This window comes from Gracilinanus agilis, chromosome 3 (genome assembly GCF_016433145.1).
Source record: "Gracilinanus agilis isolate LMUSP501 chromosome 3, AgileGrace, whole genome shotgun sequence".
NCBI lineage: Eukaryota > Metazoa > Chordata > Mammalia > Didelphimorphia > Didelphidae > Gracilinanus > Gracilinanus agilis.
Genome location: NC_058132.1, coordinates 24,048,456 through 24,060,602, shown reverse-complemented (window position 1 = coordinate 24,060,602; position 12,147 = coordinate 24,048,456). Strand labels below are relative to the sequence as shown.

At 54.6% G+C, this 12,147-nt stretch overlaps 2 protein-coding genes across 3 annotated transcripts; one reads left to right on the top strand and one right to left on the bottom strand.

Annotated features, from left to right (window-relative positions):
* Positions 1-250: 250 nt before the first annotated feature.
* Positions 251-1,916, top strand: PGLYRP1 (peptidoglycan recognition protein 1). The gene is made up of 3 exons (XM_044671099.1): positions 251-590; positions 1,194-1,315; positions 1,629-1,916. Exons 1-3 carry the CDS (start codon positions 307-309, stop codon positions 1,805-1,807), a joined length of 585 nt encoding a protein of 194 aa, XP_044527034.1. The 5' UTR covers positions 251-306; the 3' UTR covers positions 1,808-1,916.
* A 373-nt stretch (positions 1,917-2,289) lies between these two features.
* On the bottom strand, positions 2,290-7,449 carry CCDC61 (coiled-coil domain containing 61). 2 transcript variants are annotated; one of them, XM_044667317.1, is made up of 13 exons: positions 7,047-7,241; positions 6,586-6,668; positions 6,207-6,364; positions 5,435-5,578; positions 4,998-5,208; positions 4,752-4,834; positions 4,508-4,671; positions 4,278-4,356; positions 3,816-3,940; positions 3,545-3,623; positions 3,343-3,406; positions 2,867-2,945; positions 2,290-2,570 (listed from the first exon to the last, which is right to left on the bottom strand). In XM_044667317.1, exons 1-13 carry the CDS (start codon positions 7,192-7,194, stop codon positions 2,473-2,475), a joined length of 1,515 nt encoding a protein of 504 aa, XP_044523252.1. In that variant the 5' UTR covers positions 7,195-7,241; the 3' UTR covers positions 2,290-2,472. The 2 variants fall into 2 exon arrangements, with proteins under 2 accessions (XP_044523252.1, XP_044523253.1); XM_044667318.1 differs by lacking the exon at positions 2,290-2,570 and having other exon boundaries at positions 3,816-3,936; positions 7,047-7,449.
* Positions 7,450-12,147: the final 4,698 nt, after the last annotated feature.

The following is a 12,147-nucleotide window of genomic DNA, read 5'->3' as shown; positions in this document are numbered from 1 at the left end:
CCACCAAGACCAGCCCTCTCCTCTGCCCCCCACCAGGTTCCTCTGAAACAGGAACCTGTGGCTTGAAGTCCCCTCCTATGTGGGGCAAGGCCCTGAATTTTGCTGCAAGGACTTCCGTGGCTAAGGGAAGGGGCAGGTAGTGGCCCGTATCCTGTTCACCAACCCCCCATCCCCAAAGCCGGGTGATAAATAGCCAGCCCCTGCCCCCCCACCAGAGGGCTCCCAGCAGCACCCGAGGTCTCTAGTCCTCAGCTCTCCAGGCTCCTTAGTCTTCCCTCCCCTTGGTCCCGAGACCCAAAGGCAAACATGGTCCACTGGCTGCTCTTGCTCTTGGCTGCCCTCCCTGTCTGGGGACAGGAGCCCATAAACCCCGAGAACATGCTGCCTGGCTGCCCAGACATCGTGCCCAGGTCTGAGTGGGGGGCCCTGCCCTCTCGATGCCTGCAGCCCCTGAAACTGCCCGTGGAGTACGTGGTGGTGTCTCACACGGCCGGCCAGCCCTGCTCTTCAGCCTCGAGCTGCGAACAGCAGATGAGAAACATCCAGTCGTACCACATCAATACCCTGGGCTGGTGTGACATCGCCTACAAGTGAGCATCCCTAGGCCGTAACAGGGGCAGTGGCGGGCCAGAGGAGCCCCCATCTGGGGGAGAGGGGGACGCTCTGCAGTAGGAAAGCCCTGGGCTGAGGGGACACAGGAGAGGGAGAGCAGCCCCACTGAGGGGGCCCCTATTTTGAATTTTGATCTTGGAAAACATCCCAGCTATGGGGGGTGGCTTTTGTGGTCTAGGGAAAGGGGACAGCAATATTGGGGAAACCCTGATCTGAGGGGAGAAGCAGCCCAGCTGTGGGGGAGCCCCTCATCTGAAGAGACATATTCCAGGGTGAGAGACCCAGCACAGAATTTGGGGTGCCCCTGGGGTCTCAGCAGTGAGAATCCTTGATCTGAGAGGAGTAAAATCCCAGTTGGGGTGGGGCATGGTCTGAGGTGAGAATACAAGTGATGGGGGGACACAGCACAGTGGTGGGGGAATTCCTGATCTGAGGGTTAAGAGAGATCTTATTCCTAGCTGGCTCGTTGAGCTGCGGCGGGGTCAGGTAGGCAAGCCAGAAGCCTGAGGCTGGAGTCAGGGAGCACGGCGGGGTGGGGGAGAAAGGGCCAAAAAGCCTTCCTCTGTCCTCTGTGCCTCCAGCTTTCTGATTGGAGAAGATGGGCTGATCTATGAGGGGCGAGGGTGGTCCACCCTGGGAGCCCACACAGGCCCAACCTGGAACCCCATCTCGCTGGGGATCAGCTTCATGGGAAACTTCATGAGTGAGTGACCACAGGGGTGAGGGAAGCCCAGGACTCCTGGATCCCCGGGGAGGTGGGACTGGGGACTGAGATGCCCGAGTCATCAGGACTGCGAAGCAAAGCTAGGGACAAGGATGCTTGGGTCCCTGGACACCCAAAGCCCTGGGATGCCCTAGGGCTGAGGGTCAGAACCGGCACACCTGGGTCCCCGAGATGTGCTCAGGCCAAGAGAAGGGGACAAGATGAGGAAAGCCAAAATCTGGAGAAGCCAGACGGGAGGGAGGCTGAGGCCAGGAGGCTGGGAACCCAACCAAGACTGCCTCCCTCTCCACAGACCGAGCTCCTTCTCCCCGAGCCTTACGGGCAGCGCAGAGCCTCATTAGCTGTGGCTTGCAGCACCAGGCAATCTCGCCTCAGTATATGGTCAAGGGCCATCGGGATGTCCAGAACACGGCCTCACCTGGGGACAGGCTCTACGCCAAAGTGCGAACCTGGGCCCACTACCGCGAGTGAGAGCTCAGCCCTGCCTCCTGTCTGCCTCCAGCACCCACGGCCTCCAGTCGGCCTCACCCAGCCATGCCTTTCTCCAGCATCCCTCAATAAAGTTTCCCAGGTCCCTGCAGCCTCGGTGTCTGTGGCCAATACCGATCCCTGGGTGCAGCTCGAGGGTCCTAGTCCAAAACCACTGGGCCATCCAACTCCGCTGGGTCTCGCTGGGCCTCCTCCCAGCTGAGGCGAGGGGCCTCTGATAAGGACAGTAAGTGCCCGCTTGGCAGAGCTGTCCGGGAGCCTCTGACAGCGGAGGAGGGAGGGAGGGAGGGAGGGAGGGCAGGAGCAGCCGCCCCATTCTACAGGGAAGGAAACAGCTTGTGGACTTGGGAAGCTCAGCCCTGGTCAGAGGCAAGCATCGAGGGTCTGGGCTGCAGGGCCCAGCAGCCTCTCCCCTTGGGCCCTGCTGGCCCCTAGCCCACAGTCTGGACACAGAGCAGGGGAGATGGAGGGAAAACGAGGGAACTTTTATTTACATCCTCTGTTGCCCACCCTCCACCCTTCAACACAGACAGACAGACAGACACACACAGAGGCCTCCGCAGCCTCACGCTCCCAGGCTCAGGAGTTCTGGCCTCCAGCTGGGGGGCTAAGGGGCAGAAGGGAACCCAGGCCCTCCTGGAGGGGGGTCACGTCCTAGTATCCAGCCTGTTCATGTACTCTTGTAGGGCCTGCAGGCGGGCATCGATCTCTGACAGGTCAGCTGATGGCTCCTCAAACGTGTTTTCTGCAAGGAGGGAAAGGAGAGGGGTGAATGGGGTTCGGGGAGAGAGGACTGAAAGCAGCTGGCTTTGGGCAAGAGTGAGGGGATGGCCAGTTCTTCCCCAAAGGGGTTTGTGGGAGAAAGAGAGACAGAGAGAGGCATGGGGGAGGGAGAGAGAGGGAGAGGGAGAGAGAGACAGAGAGAGACTGAGAGAGAGGAGAAAAAGAGAGAAGAGAAAGGGTGAGAGAGAAAAGAAGAAAAGAGAGCGGGTCCTGGTCACCCCTAGGATGTAGGTAGGAGCAGTTCTCCCAATAGTTCACCTTTGCCAAAGGCCTGGCCCCTTGGGGTAGGGGTGCTGCTAGCCTGGCGTCTTCTGTGGCCACTGTCCAGCGTGGGCACCTACAGGGGCAGGGGAGCCAGTCAGGGAAGGTCTCCAAACACCCAGGATACCCAACATTCTGCAGATGCTCCATCTTGCACTCAGAGCTCTCAAAACCCCCCAGCCATTCCCCCAGTTTTTCCACATGACGTCAAACTGCCCAAGGGGGCTCCCAATCCTGCCCCTCACCACAAACTTGACACCCAGGTGCTCTTTCTAAAGCCTCATGATCTCAAAGCCTCCCACCCTAGCACTGGCCCCTGAGGACTCTCAGCCCTACTCCCCCATTCTTCCCCACACCTGCCAGGCCCATCTAGGCCTACTGGCTGCACCAGGCCCCGGGGCCCAACAGGGGTAAATCGTGAGGGCTGGAGGTTCCAAAGTGCCCCCACACCCCCATATGTCCCGACTCCTCACCTCTGCAGAGCCATTCCAGGAGGAGGGACTCAAGGGCTTCCGACCTCGGGGCTGCCTCCGAAGCCTGAAGAAAAGCAACAGAAGCAGTGACGGGGTGGCCTGAAGAGTCCCCCCCCCCCCACCAATGCCCAAAGCCTCCCTGGGTTTTAAGGCTTCCAGGAAATTTCTGCTGGGGGAACTCCCTCCCACCCCTACAACTTACCCTCGAGAAATTGGGTTGGAAAAATCCTCAAATTCACTGGCTGAACTGAGCGATGAGTGACGGCTCCGAAAGCTCTCCACTGGGGGGACGGGAAGGAAAGTCCCTCACTGAAGGCCCAGCCCTAGCCTGGACAACTCCTGGAGGACCCAGATGTCCCGGCCTCCCTTCCCTAGCCCCAGGCCCCTCCATCAGTCCCTCCTGACCGGCACCAAGTGTCCTGAGCCCAGGGTCTAATTGGACACGGCCCCTTTCTCCCAGGGGACACAATTACCTGAGGAGCTTCGTGTCCGGCTCCTGGGGGCTCTCTCCTCTCGAGACATCTGGCACACACCACGGGCCCGGCTGCGGCCCCAGCTCCCCGAGCCTTCCCCAGTCCCCAGCCGGTTCCTTTGCTGGCTGAGGAAGAGGGGAAAAACGTCACTCTAGTCCTACAAGTATTCATTAAGCGTCCACCCTATGTGAGACAAAAATGAAGGAGGCTCCTCGGCCCGGCTGAGTAAGAGAGAGGCATCAGGAGGGGCTTCTAGAGGAGGCGCCCATCCAACCCTCGACAGAGGATTAAGTGATTTGCCCAGGATCACACAGCAAGGAAGTGTCTGAGGCCATATTTGAACCCAGCCACCTTCTCCGGGCCTGGCTCTATCCACTGAGCTCCCCAGCTGCCCCTGAACCCCGTCTCCTGGTGCCCACCTGTCTGGTCCATTCAGGGAGGGGAAGGGAGAAGGCCACTCACTTTTTCAACTTGAGCTCCCTCTGCTTTCGCTCTTTGGCCTTTACAAAGGCAGTGGGGTCGAAGCGGGGCGCCCGAATGCCTGGGGACCAACGGCAAAGACAGTGAAGGCCCCGCCGTGGCCCTCTTCCAACCAAGCTTCCCACCCCATCCAAAGGACCCCTACATGGGGCTGGGAACACCAAGAGCAGGGAGAGGGCAGAAGAGGCAGAGGCAGGACATGGGGCACAGACCTGGCGGGGATGGGGAGGGCCGGGAGGGCCTGCGACCCCGGCTGCTCTCCTGGGATGAGGATCGGGGGGGCACTCGGCCCCAGGACAGGCTCCTCTCCTGAGATATGGCCCGTCGCTGCTCCTTACGGGGCTGGGACACCTGTCCTGAAGACGGGGTCCTCCTCCTGTGGAGACGAGCCGCTAGATCTCCCTCCTAGAGCCCCCCCTTCCTCCACCAAGCCTTTCCCCCAGATGCCCCACATACCCTCGCTTGTACAGGGCCAGCTCGCTGGACAGGCACTTCAGCCTGGCCCGGAGGCTCCGCTCTGACGACTTCACCTCTTCCAACTTGGGGGCAGGAGGGAGATGAGGAATGTGAGGCTCCAAAGACTGCCTGACCCTCTTCCTTTAACTCCAGCCTCCAGCTCAGTTAGGGCCCTCCATCCTCTGCATTCAGCCCCCTCCTCTCCATCCCCCCATCCTCCATCCTTTGCTTCCATCCCCCTCCCACCTCTTGGGTCAGGCGCCGGCACTCCTGGCCCCGCCGCCCGGCCGTCCGGTGATGCTGGCCCCGCTCCCGTCTCAGTTCTTCTTCCAGGTTGGCCACCATGGTTTTGAGCACAGCCACTTCCTGGTGAGCCGTGGCCCGGCCCCCTGCTTCTTCTCGGGCCCGGTCCAGGGCGACCTCCAGCTCTCTCTTCTCACTTACCGCCCGGGTGAGCCTGAGGGGAGAAAGCCAGGGCTGAGGACCATCCCCCCATTTGACCCCTTCTGGGGGAAAGCCTCCTGGTTAATCCCCAGCACGGGCCAGGTCTTGGTGCCCTGAGAGACAGGAAAGGGCGATCTCGTCTCCCTAGATACCTGGGAGGCTCCTTCATGCCCCCACCCCAGGGGCCACCCAGACTCCCTCCAGCCAGGCCTCTGTCCCCAGAGAGCAAACCAACTCACTGCTCCCGAAGATGGCGGATTTCAGCGTCCCGGCCGCCCCGGGACCGCAGCTCCGCCAGCTCCTCTTTCAGGGACCGAATGATGCCCTGAAGAACCACGGGGTCCGGCTTGCCCTGGTATGGCAGGGGCAGTGGGTAGTGGATTCTGAAGGACAGAGAGGACAGCTGAGATTCAGGGGGGCCTTGAGGCCTCGTGGCCACACTCTGCCCCCCAGAACCACAGCCCCCTAGGAATCACAGTGTCAATAGCTGATGTGTCTACAGCCACTGAGGTGTGCCACGTGGCGTAATCTCTCCCTCTGTCTCTCCATCTCTGTTTCTCTCCCTCGCTATAGATATCTATACACACATCATCTCACATACAACATAACTCTGGACATTCTGGTATTTATCTGAGGCCAAGTGGTACAGTAGGTAGAGGGACAGACCCTGGAGACAGGAAGAACTTACCTTCCTGAGTTCAAATCTGGCCTCAGACAGAGTGTGATCCTGTGCCCTGTGTAACCCTGGGCAAGTCACTTGACCCTATTTTGCATGCAGTTTGGTAAGTAACTGAAGTAGAATTTGAACCCAAGTCTTTTTGGGCCCAACCATTCAACTCAGAAAACCTCAGAGTGACAGACACTGAGCAAAGAGCCAGAGACTTCCTTAGAACCAGAGACTGCCTCGACCTAGACTCCAAGAACCCGGGGTACCCCAGCACTACAAACACCTTGACCAAGCTGCAGAGGAGCTCTTGTTGGGAGGGGGTTGGAGGGAAGAGGGGCCCCCACCTGTCAAACTCAACTGAGTAGATCAGGATGAGGTAACGCTTGGAGTTGAGCTGAGCTGAGCGTGGGGCTGAAGGCCCAGGCCGGGGCCCCACCTTGCGGTGCCGAAGGGCCTCGAGGTCTGTGTAGGTCAGTAGGTCCAGAGTGACTGACTCGCTGCTCTGCGAGGGAGGGGAGAGCCCACAGGACAGGTCACAAACACCCCCAACCCTTCACCAGCCAGGGAGCCCTCCCTGCTGCCCTCTGGCCCACCTTGGGAGGACACATGGCCACATGGGGCAGGGGGAGGTTGGTGCTGGACACAAGATTCCCAACCACACAGGGCTGGGTCTCTTGGTCAGCAATGCCCAAGGGGGTCGGGTGATGGCGCCCCAGCCCTCACCTGCATGAGGGCCGACTCCAGCATGCTGCAGAAGATGCTGAACTGTTTGAAGTTGCCAGTCTTGTGGGTCAGGTCTTCAATGACTAGAAAGAGGAGGGAAGTCCCCAGTCTATGGGGGAGAAGTCGAGGAGCCCAACTCAGAGCTGGGAGGGGCCCCAAAACATAACCAAAATGGGGAAGGCCATCCCCAACAGTACAGAACTGGGAAGGGCTTCAGAACCCAGAAGAGCAGAGTTCACAGAGATTCTGAAAACAAACACCAGAGTAAGAAGGGGTCTGGGGGTCACTGAGCTACAGGAAGGAAAGGAACTTGTTCCAGGCCATAAAGTGAGTGTGGAAAAGACACCAGCAAAGAAGCCAGATTCTTAAACCCAGGGCTCCTTTCAGGCCAGCCACACTCCCTGCTGGGATCAGCCATAGGGCTGGGCCACCCCACCCCACCCCCCTAGCCAGACACTCACAAGCAGAATCAAACTCCCCACGCCACTGGTCAGTGGTCAGTCTGTCCTCTACCTCGAGCTCCAGAACCTCCCCAGTGACAGCCAAACGGACCACATGCTCCACTCCCCGGAAGGTGTAGTCCACCTGCAGCCCCGCTGGCTGATCCATGCTGATCTGACCTAGCAAAGGAGCAAAGGAGGCTGGGCATCAAGGAAGAGTATGAGAGACTGAGCTCTCAGGCACGGGATGTCAGAGCTTCCTGCTGCCCCTGGGGCTCAGAATGGCAGGGAGCAAAAAAAAAAAAAAAAAAAAGGGAGGGCAGAGAGGCCTTAGAACAGGAAATGGGAGGCTGGGAGGAGCCTTAGAACAGGGAATGGGGGGCTGGAAGGGGCCTTAGAACAGGGAATGGGGGCTGGGAGGGGTCTTAGAACAGGGAATGGGGGACTGGGAGGGGCCTTAGAACAGGGAATGGGAGGGTTGGGAGGGGTCTTAGAACAGGGAATGTGGGAGGGGCAGGAGCCTTAGAACAGTGAATGTCAGGGGGAGGGGTCTTAGAACAGAGAATGTCAGAGAGGGAAAGATTCTTAGAAGATGTAGAGGCTAGAAGGGACTGAGAGCAAAGTGCTACACAAAGGCAGACAGGGAATACCAGAGCACTCAGAGCACCCAGAGAACCAGGCATGGGGTCAGAAGACTAGAGTTCAAATCCAACCTCAGACACTTACCGGCTATATGACCTGGGCCAATCACTTAACCTATGCTTCTGAAAAATAGGGATAATCATAGTACCTGTCCTGAGGATCAAATGAAATAATATTTGTAAAGTTCTCTGCAAACCTTGAAGTGCCATTCATACCAACTATTGCAATCATCATTATTACTAGCCAAAGCAGAGAAGAGAATGCAGAATGTCAAGACTAAAGACATACTGAGAACATGGAACAGAAGGTCAGAGTTGGTAGAGAATGAAGACCATGGAACGCTGGCATGTTCTCTTGCTGGGCCTGGTTCCCCATTGCAAAAATCAGGGAATTGGACGAGACTTTCCAGGCTTTTCCAGCTCTTATCCTTCTTTCTCTAATTTCCTCTGCCTTCCAAAGAGAGGGAAGATTTAAGACTCTTATTCCTCTCCTTTGTGCACAGTGAGCCTCTTTCCTTCAGTTTTTGTCCTTCTATCTTTTTATTCTATATTCTGGCCATATAGGCATCTGTCTTTGTCTATTCTTTGTTGCTTCCTTTGTTATCTCCCTCTCCTTTTTAGCTGTTATTTGTCTCCTTTCTTCCCAGAATTCCATGTAATTTCAGATGTTCCAATATTCTGAAATCCCAATATTCTAGCCCATCTAATCCAAGGAGGAGTGATCACAGGAAATATACAGAGGCAGAGAGCAAAAAGCAAGAGGCAGAAACAGAGGAAGGAATGAAGAGACACATGGCTGGGGCAAGGGAGGCAGAACTAAGAGACCTCCACTTTGAACCATAATGATAATAAAAAATAGCTATCAACTATATCTCTTTAAGATCTGCAAAGGGCTTTAACAAATATTAATTCTTATCCTCAGAAAAACCCAGGAGGTAAATGCTATCATTATCTCATTATACAGGGGAGGATACTGAGGCAGGCAGAAGTTAAGTGACTTGTCTGGGGTCACACAGCCAATAAATTGAGGTTGGATTTGAACTTGGGTCTTGATTCCAGGTCCAGCTTTTTATCTACAGAGTCATCTAGCTGCTTCTAGTAAGCTAATGGTCCTACTCTACAGGAGGATCAGCTGCTATACAGAAGCTGGAATTTAGTATACATAAGCAGAGACCTACTATAAGTGAGTTAGGGTCTACTATACAGAAAGGAGGGCCTGCTACGCAGAAGCAGGGCTATGACACATACACATAAGGAGAGAGGACTTACAAGAGGAAGTAAGAATGGTAATATTAACAATTCATAAACAGGGATCTACTACAAGTAAGCTGGGGCCTGTTATTAGTGAGTTAGGGCCTACTAGGGAGCCCTGCTGAAACATTAGCTGGGACCTGCTATATGGATGCGGCGAGACAGCATCCAGAAGATAGAATTCACAAAAGCAAGGACCTGCTATAGAGAAGCCGGGTCCTGCTATACGGGCGGCTGGCTACCCCATCACGCCCTCCTCTTGGATCGTCCTCCCTCCCGAGCCCGAGGAAACCAACCCGAACTGCACCACTTCAGCCCCTCGGAACCCCCGCGGCCCGCTCCCACCCAGCGCCCCTCAGCCCCCAACACTCGGACCCTCAGCGTCACCCGCCTCTCCGTCCGCCGTTCAACTGCCGCCCTCCGAGCCCCGCCCCTCAGCAACCTGCACCAGCTTCTCATTGGCCAAAGGGCGCCAACTTCCAGAGGGTCATTGGTCGCCGCGGCCGCCTATACAGAGAAAGCCTACCCCCCGCCGAACTTGGTTTTTATTGGCAAGGAACGTGCGTCATACCAGATTTCTATTGGCTAACTTGAAAGCCCGTCTAACTAAGTCCGGCCTCTAGGCAGGCCTCTTGGGTGAACCCAGAGAAAAGGGGGAGTTCCGGTAGGCTTTTCCGTCAGTCTCGCTTCCCCTATTGCTCTCTTTCCATTGGTCCCAGCGCTTTGACTTGCGGGAGTTCTATTGGTGAGCTTTTCTGCCCGTCCCAAGAAACCTCCATCCACCCAGCTTGGCAACTGGATTCTCTCACTGCGCAGACGCGGTTTGCTCAAGCTTTTCCCTCCCCGCCCCCACTCCTGCGGCCTACCGTGCTCTCTTCTCATTTGCCAAAAGGACTGCCAATCTGGAGAACCGAGCCGTCCGAGGTCCTCCGACTGTGCAGACTGTATGCCCGTCTCTGCCGTTGATTGGTCACTCTGGTGCCAGTTAGACCAGGAGCGGGGCAGGTCTACGGGAGCTAGTCCGACGGTCCCAGGGTTGCTACCCGAATCGCTGCGATGCCGGGACTGGAGGCTGAGAGCTCGGTACAAAGGGTTCCCTTCCAGACCAAGCCGGGACGGAGGAGCCTTAAAACTGGAAGGCATTGAGCCCCTCCGTCCCAACTACTGTCACAGGCCCGAGGATCCTCCTTACACACCCGAGCAAACTCCCGAAGTGATACTTCCGAAACACAGCCCTGCCCCTCTCGGCCTCAAGAACCGCGGTGGCTCCCTATCAGCTCCAACATCACCTAGAACAGATTCAATTAGATTTCCTAATCTGGCGCTCCAAGTTTACAGCCTTCTTCCTACAGGACTCTTTTTCTAACACTGCATTCCAGGAGAACCTGGCTGTACTCCTACGTGCTGTGATCCATCTCCCATCTCTGGAAATGTGCTCCTTCCTCCCCTTCACGCCTTGGATCAGTTCCAGTGCTACCTCCCAAGGGAGGCCCGTGTCCCAGGCCACCAGAAATTGTATATAGAAACAAAGTCAAGACCCTCCTCCAAACTTCCCTATATGGACAAGTCCCCCAGACTCACAACCTAGGGGGCATCCTCTCAGTTCCTTGCTCTCTGTTTATTTTTTCCCTAAAACCCTTTCTTTCTGTCTTAGTAACAACTCTAAGAAGGACAAGGGCTAGGCAGTGCAGGGGTTAAGTGACTTGCCCAGGGTCACACAGCTAGGAAATGTCTGAGGTCATATTTGAAGGCAGGACCTTCCGACTCTAGGACTGGCTCTCAATCCACTGAGCTACCCAGCTGCCCCCTAATAAATGTTTATTGACTGACCAGGGCAAATCACCTCAGTACCTAAGAAGATCCTAAGATGATGATTTCAGAACATGTGTTCATCTTCATGGGTGGAAGGCATGGCCACTGTTCTCCAAGGCAGGATGCAGTCACAAATTTGAAGGAAAGACATATACAAGTATCCCTTCCACATCAGGATTTTCCCCGTCCCAGTTTCGATATATTGAGGATTGACATGAGAAATTAAATGGGAATTTTGCAGCAACATAGAAAAAATTTAGAAAATCAGAAATGCTTAAGATATATGTATAATATTATATAATATCAGCATATTTTATCTTTTCATGCCATAAATATACACAATTTCTTTTTTAAAGTTAAAATAAGTAAAAAGTTAAAGTTTGTAAAATGAATGAAAAAGGACACATAAAGGCTAGAAATGTAGTGATAGCTTCACATTGACCTACATATAGCCAAATACTTAACCCAAATTTACAATAAGATACTGTAAACATCCCATAAAAGAAAAAGAAAAAAAATCAGACTTCTTCTCTGATGCAAAAGGACTTAACCCCTGAAATGTGGAAGAGATGCCTGTATTTATTTTTGGGTAAACACTGGTTCTGGAGAATCCTAGAGAACCTGGGTGCATATCCCAGTGACAGTATTACTGCTACTACCTATTTAATCTTGCATAGTCCAAATAATTGCCCTTGTTGGGCCTTAAATTTCCTCATCTATAAAATGAGATTATGATTGGGTGATTTGACCTCTGAGGTCCCTTCTACCTCTAGACTTCTTTGGTCCAGGTTGTTTCTGCAGATGACAATAAGCACTTTGAGGGCAGAAGCTGTTCATTTCTATTGATGGATTCCAAGTGCCTTCCATGGTGCCTGGTACCATGGTCAGCACTTGATAAATGGTTGTTGATGGATTTATTGTTTTACTGATTAATCCCATATAGCCTTTTCCATTTTACAGAGGGGGAAACTGAGGGAAACAAAGGAGGAAAGATATATACAAGGTTACACATCATCTCTCTGTTGATGATTCCCAGTTCTATATATCAGCAGGAATTTGATATGCATAAGCAAGGATTTACTAGAAGCAAGTTGGGATCTACCTTATGGAAAGGAGGACCTCTTCCCCTGAGCTACAGCAGCTGGGCATCTCCAGCTTTATCTCAAACTGGAGTAAAACATATGGAACTCCACATGTCCCCAAACAGGACTCCTCTCTTCCCAATTACCCTTCCCATCATTATGCTCAGAACCTCAATGTCATGACGTCTACACCTTACTCAAACTCTCTCTTCCAAGGTGTATGGAATGTTCAGGGATGACCAGTACTTCTGGTCTTTTTCAGGGCTGCCCATCCATCTCATCCACACGTTACCCAACTCTTACCTGTGGCACCAAGTAGCTATAGCATGGGCAGCA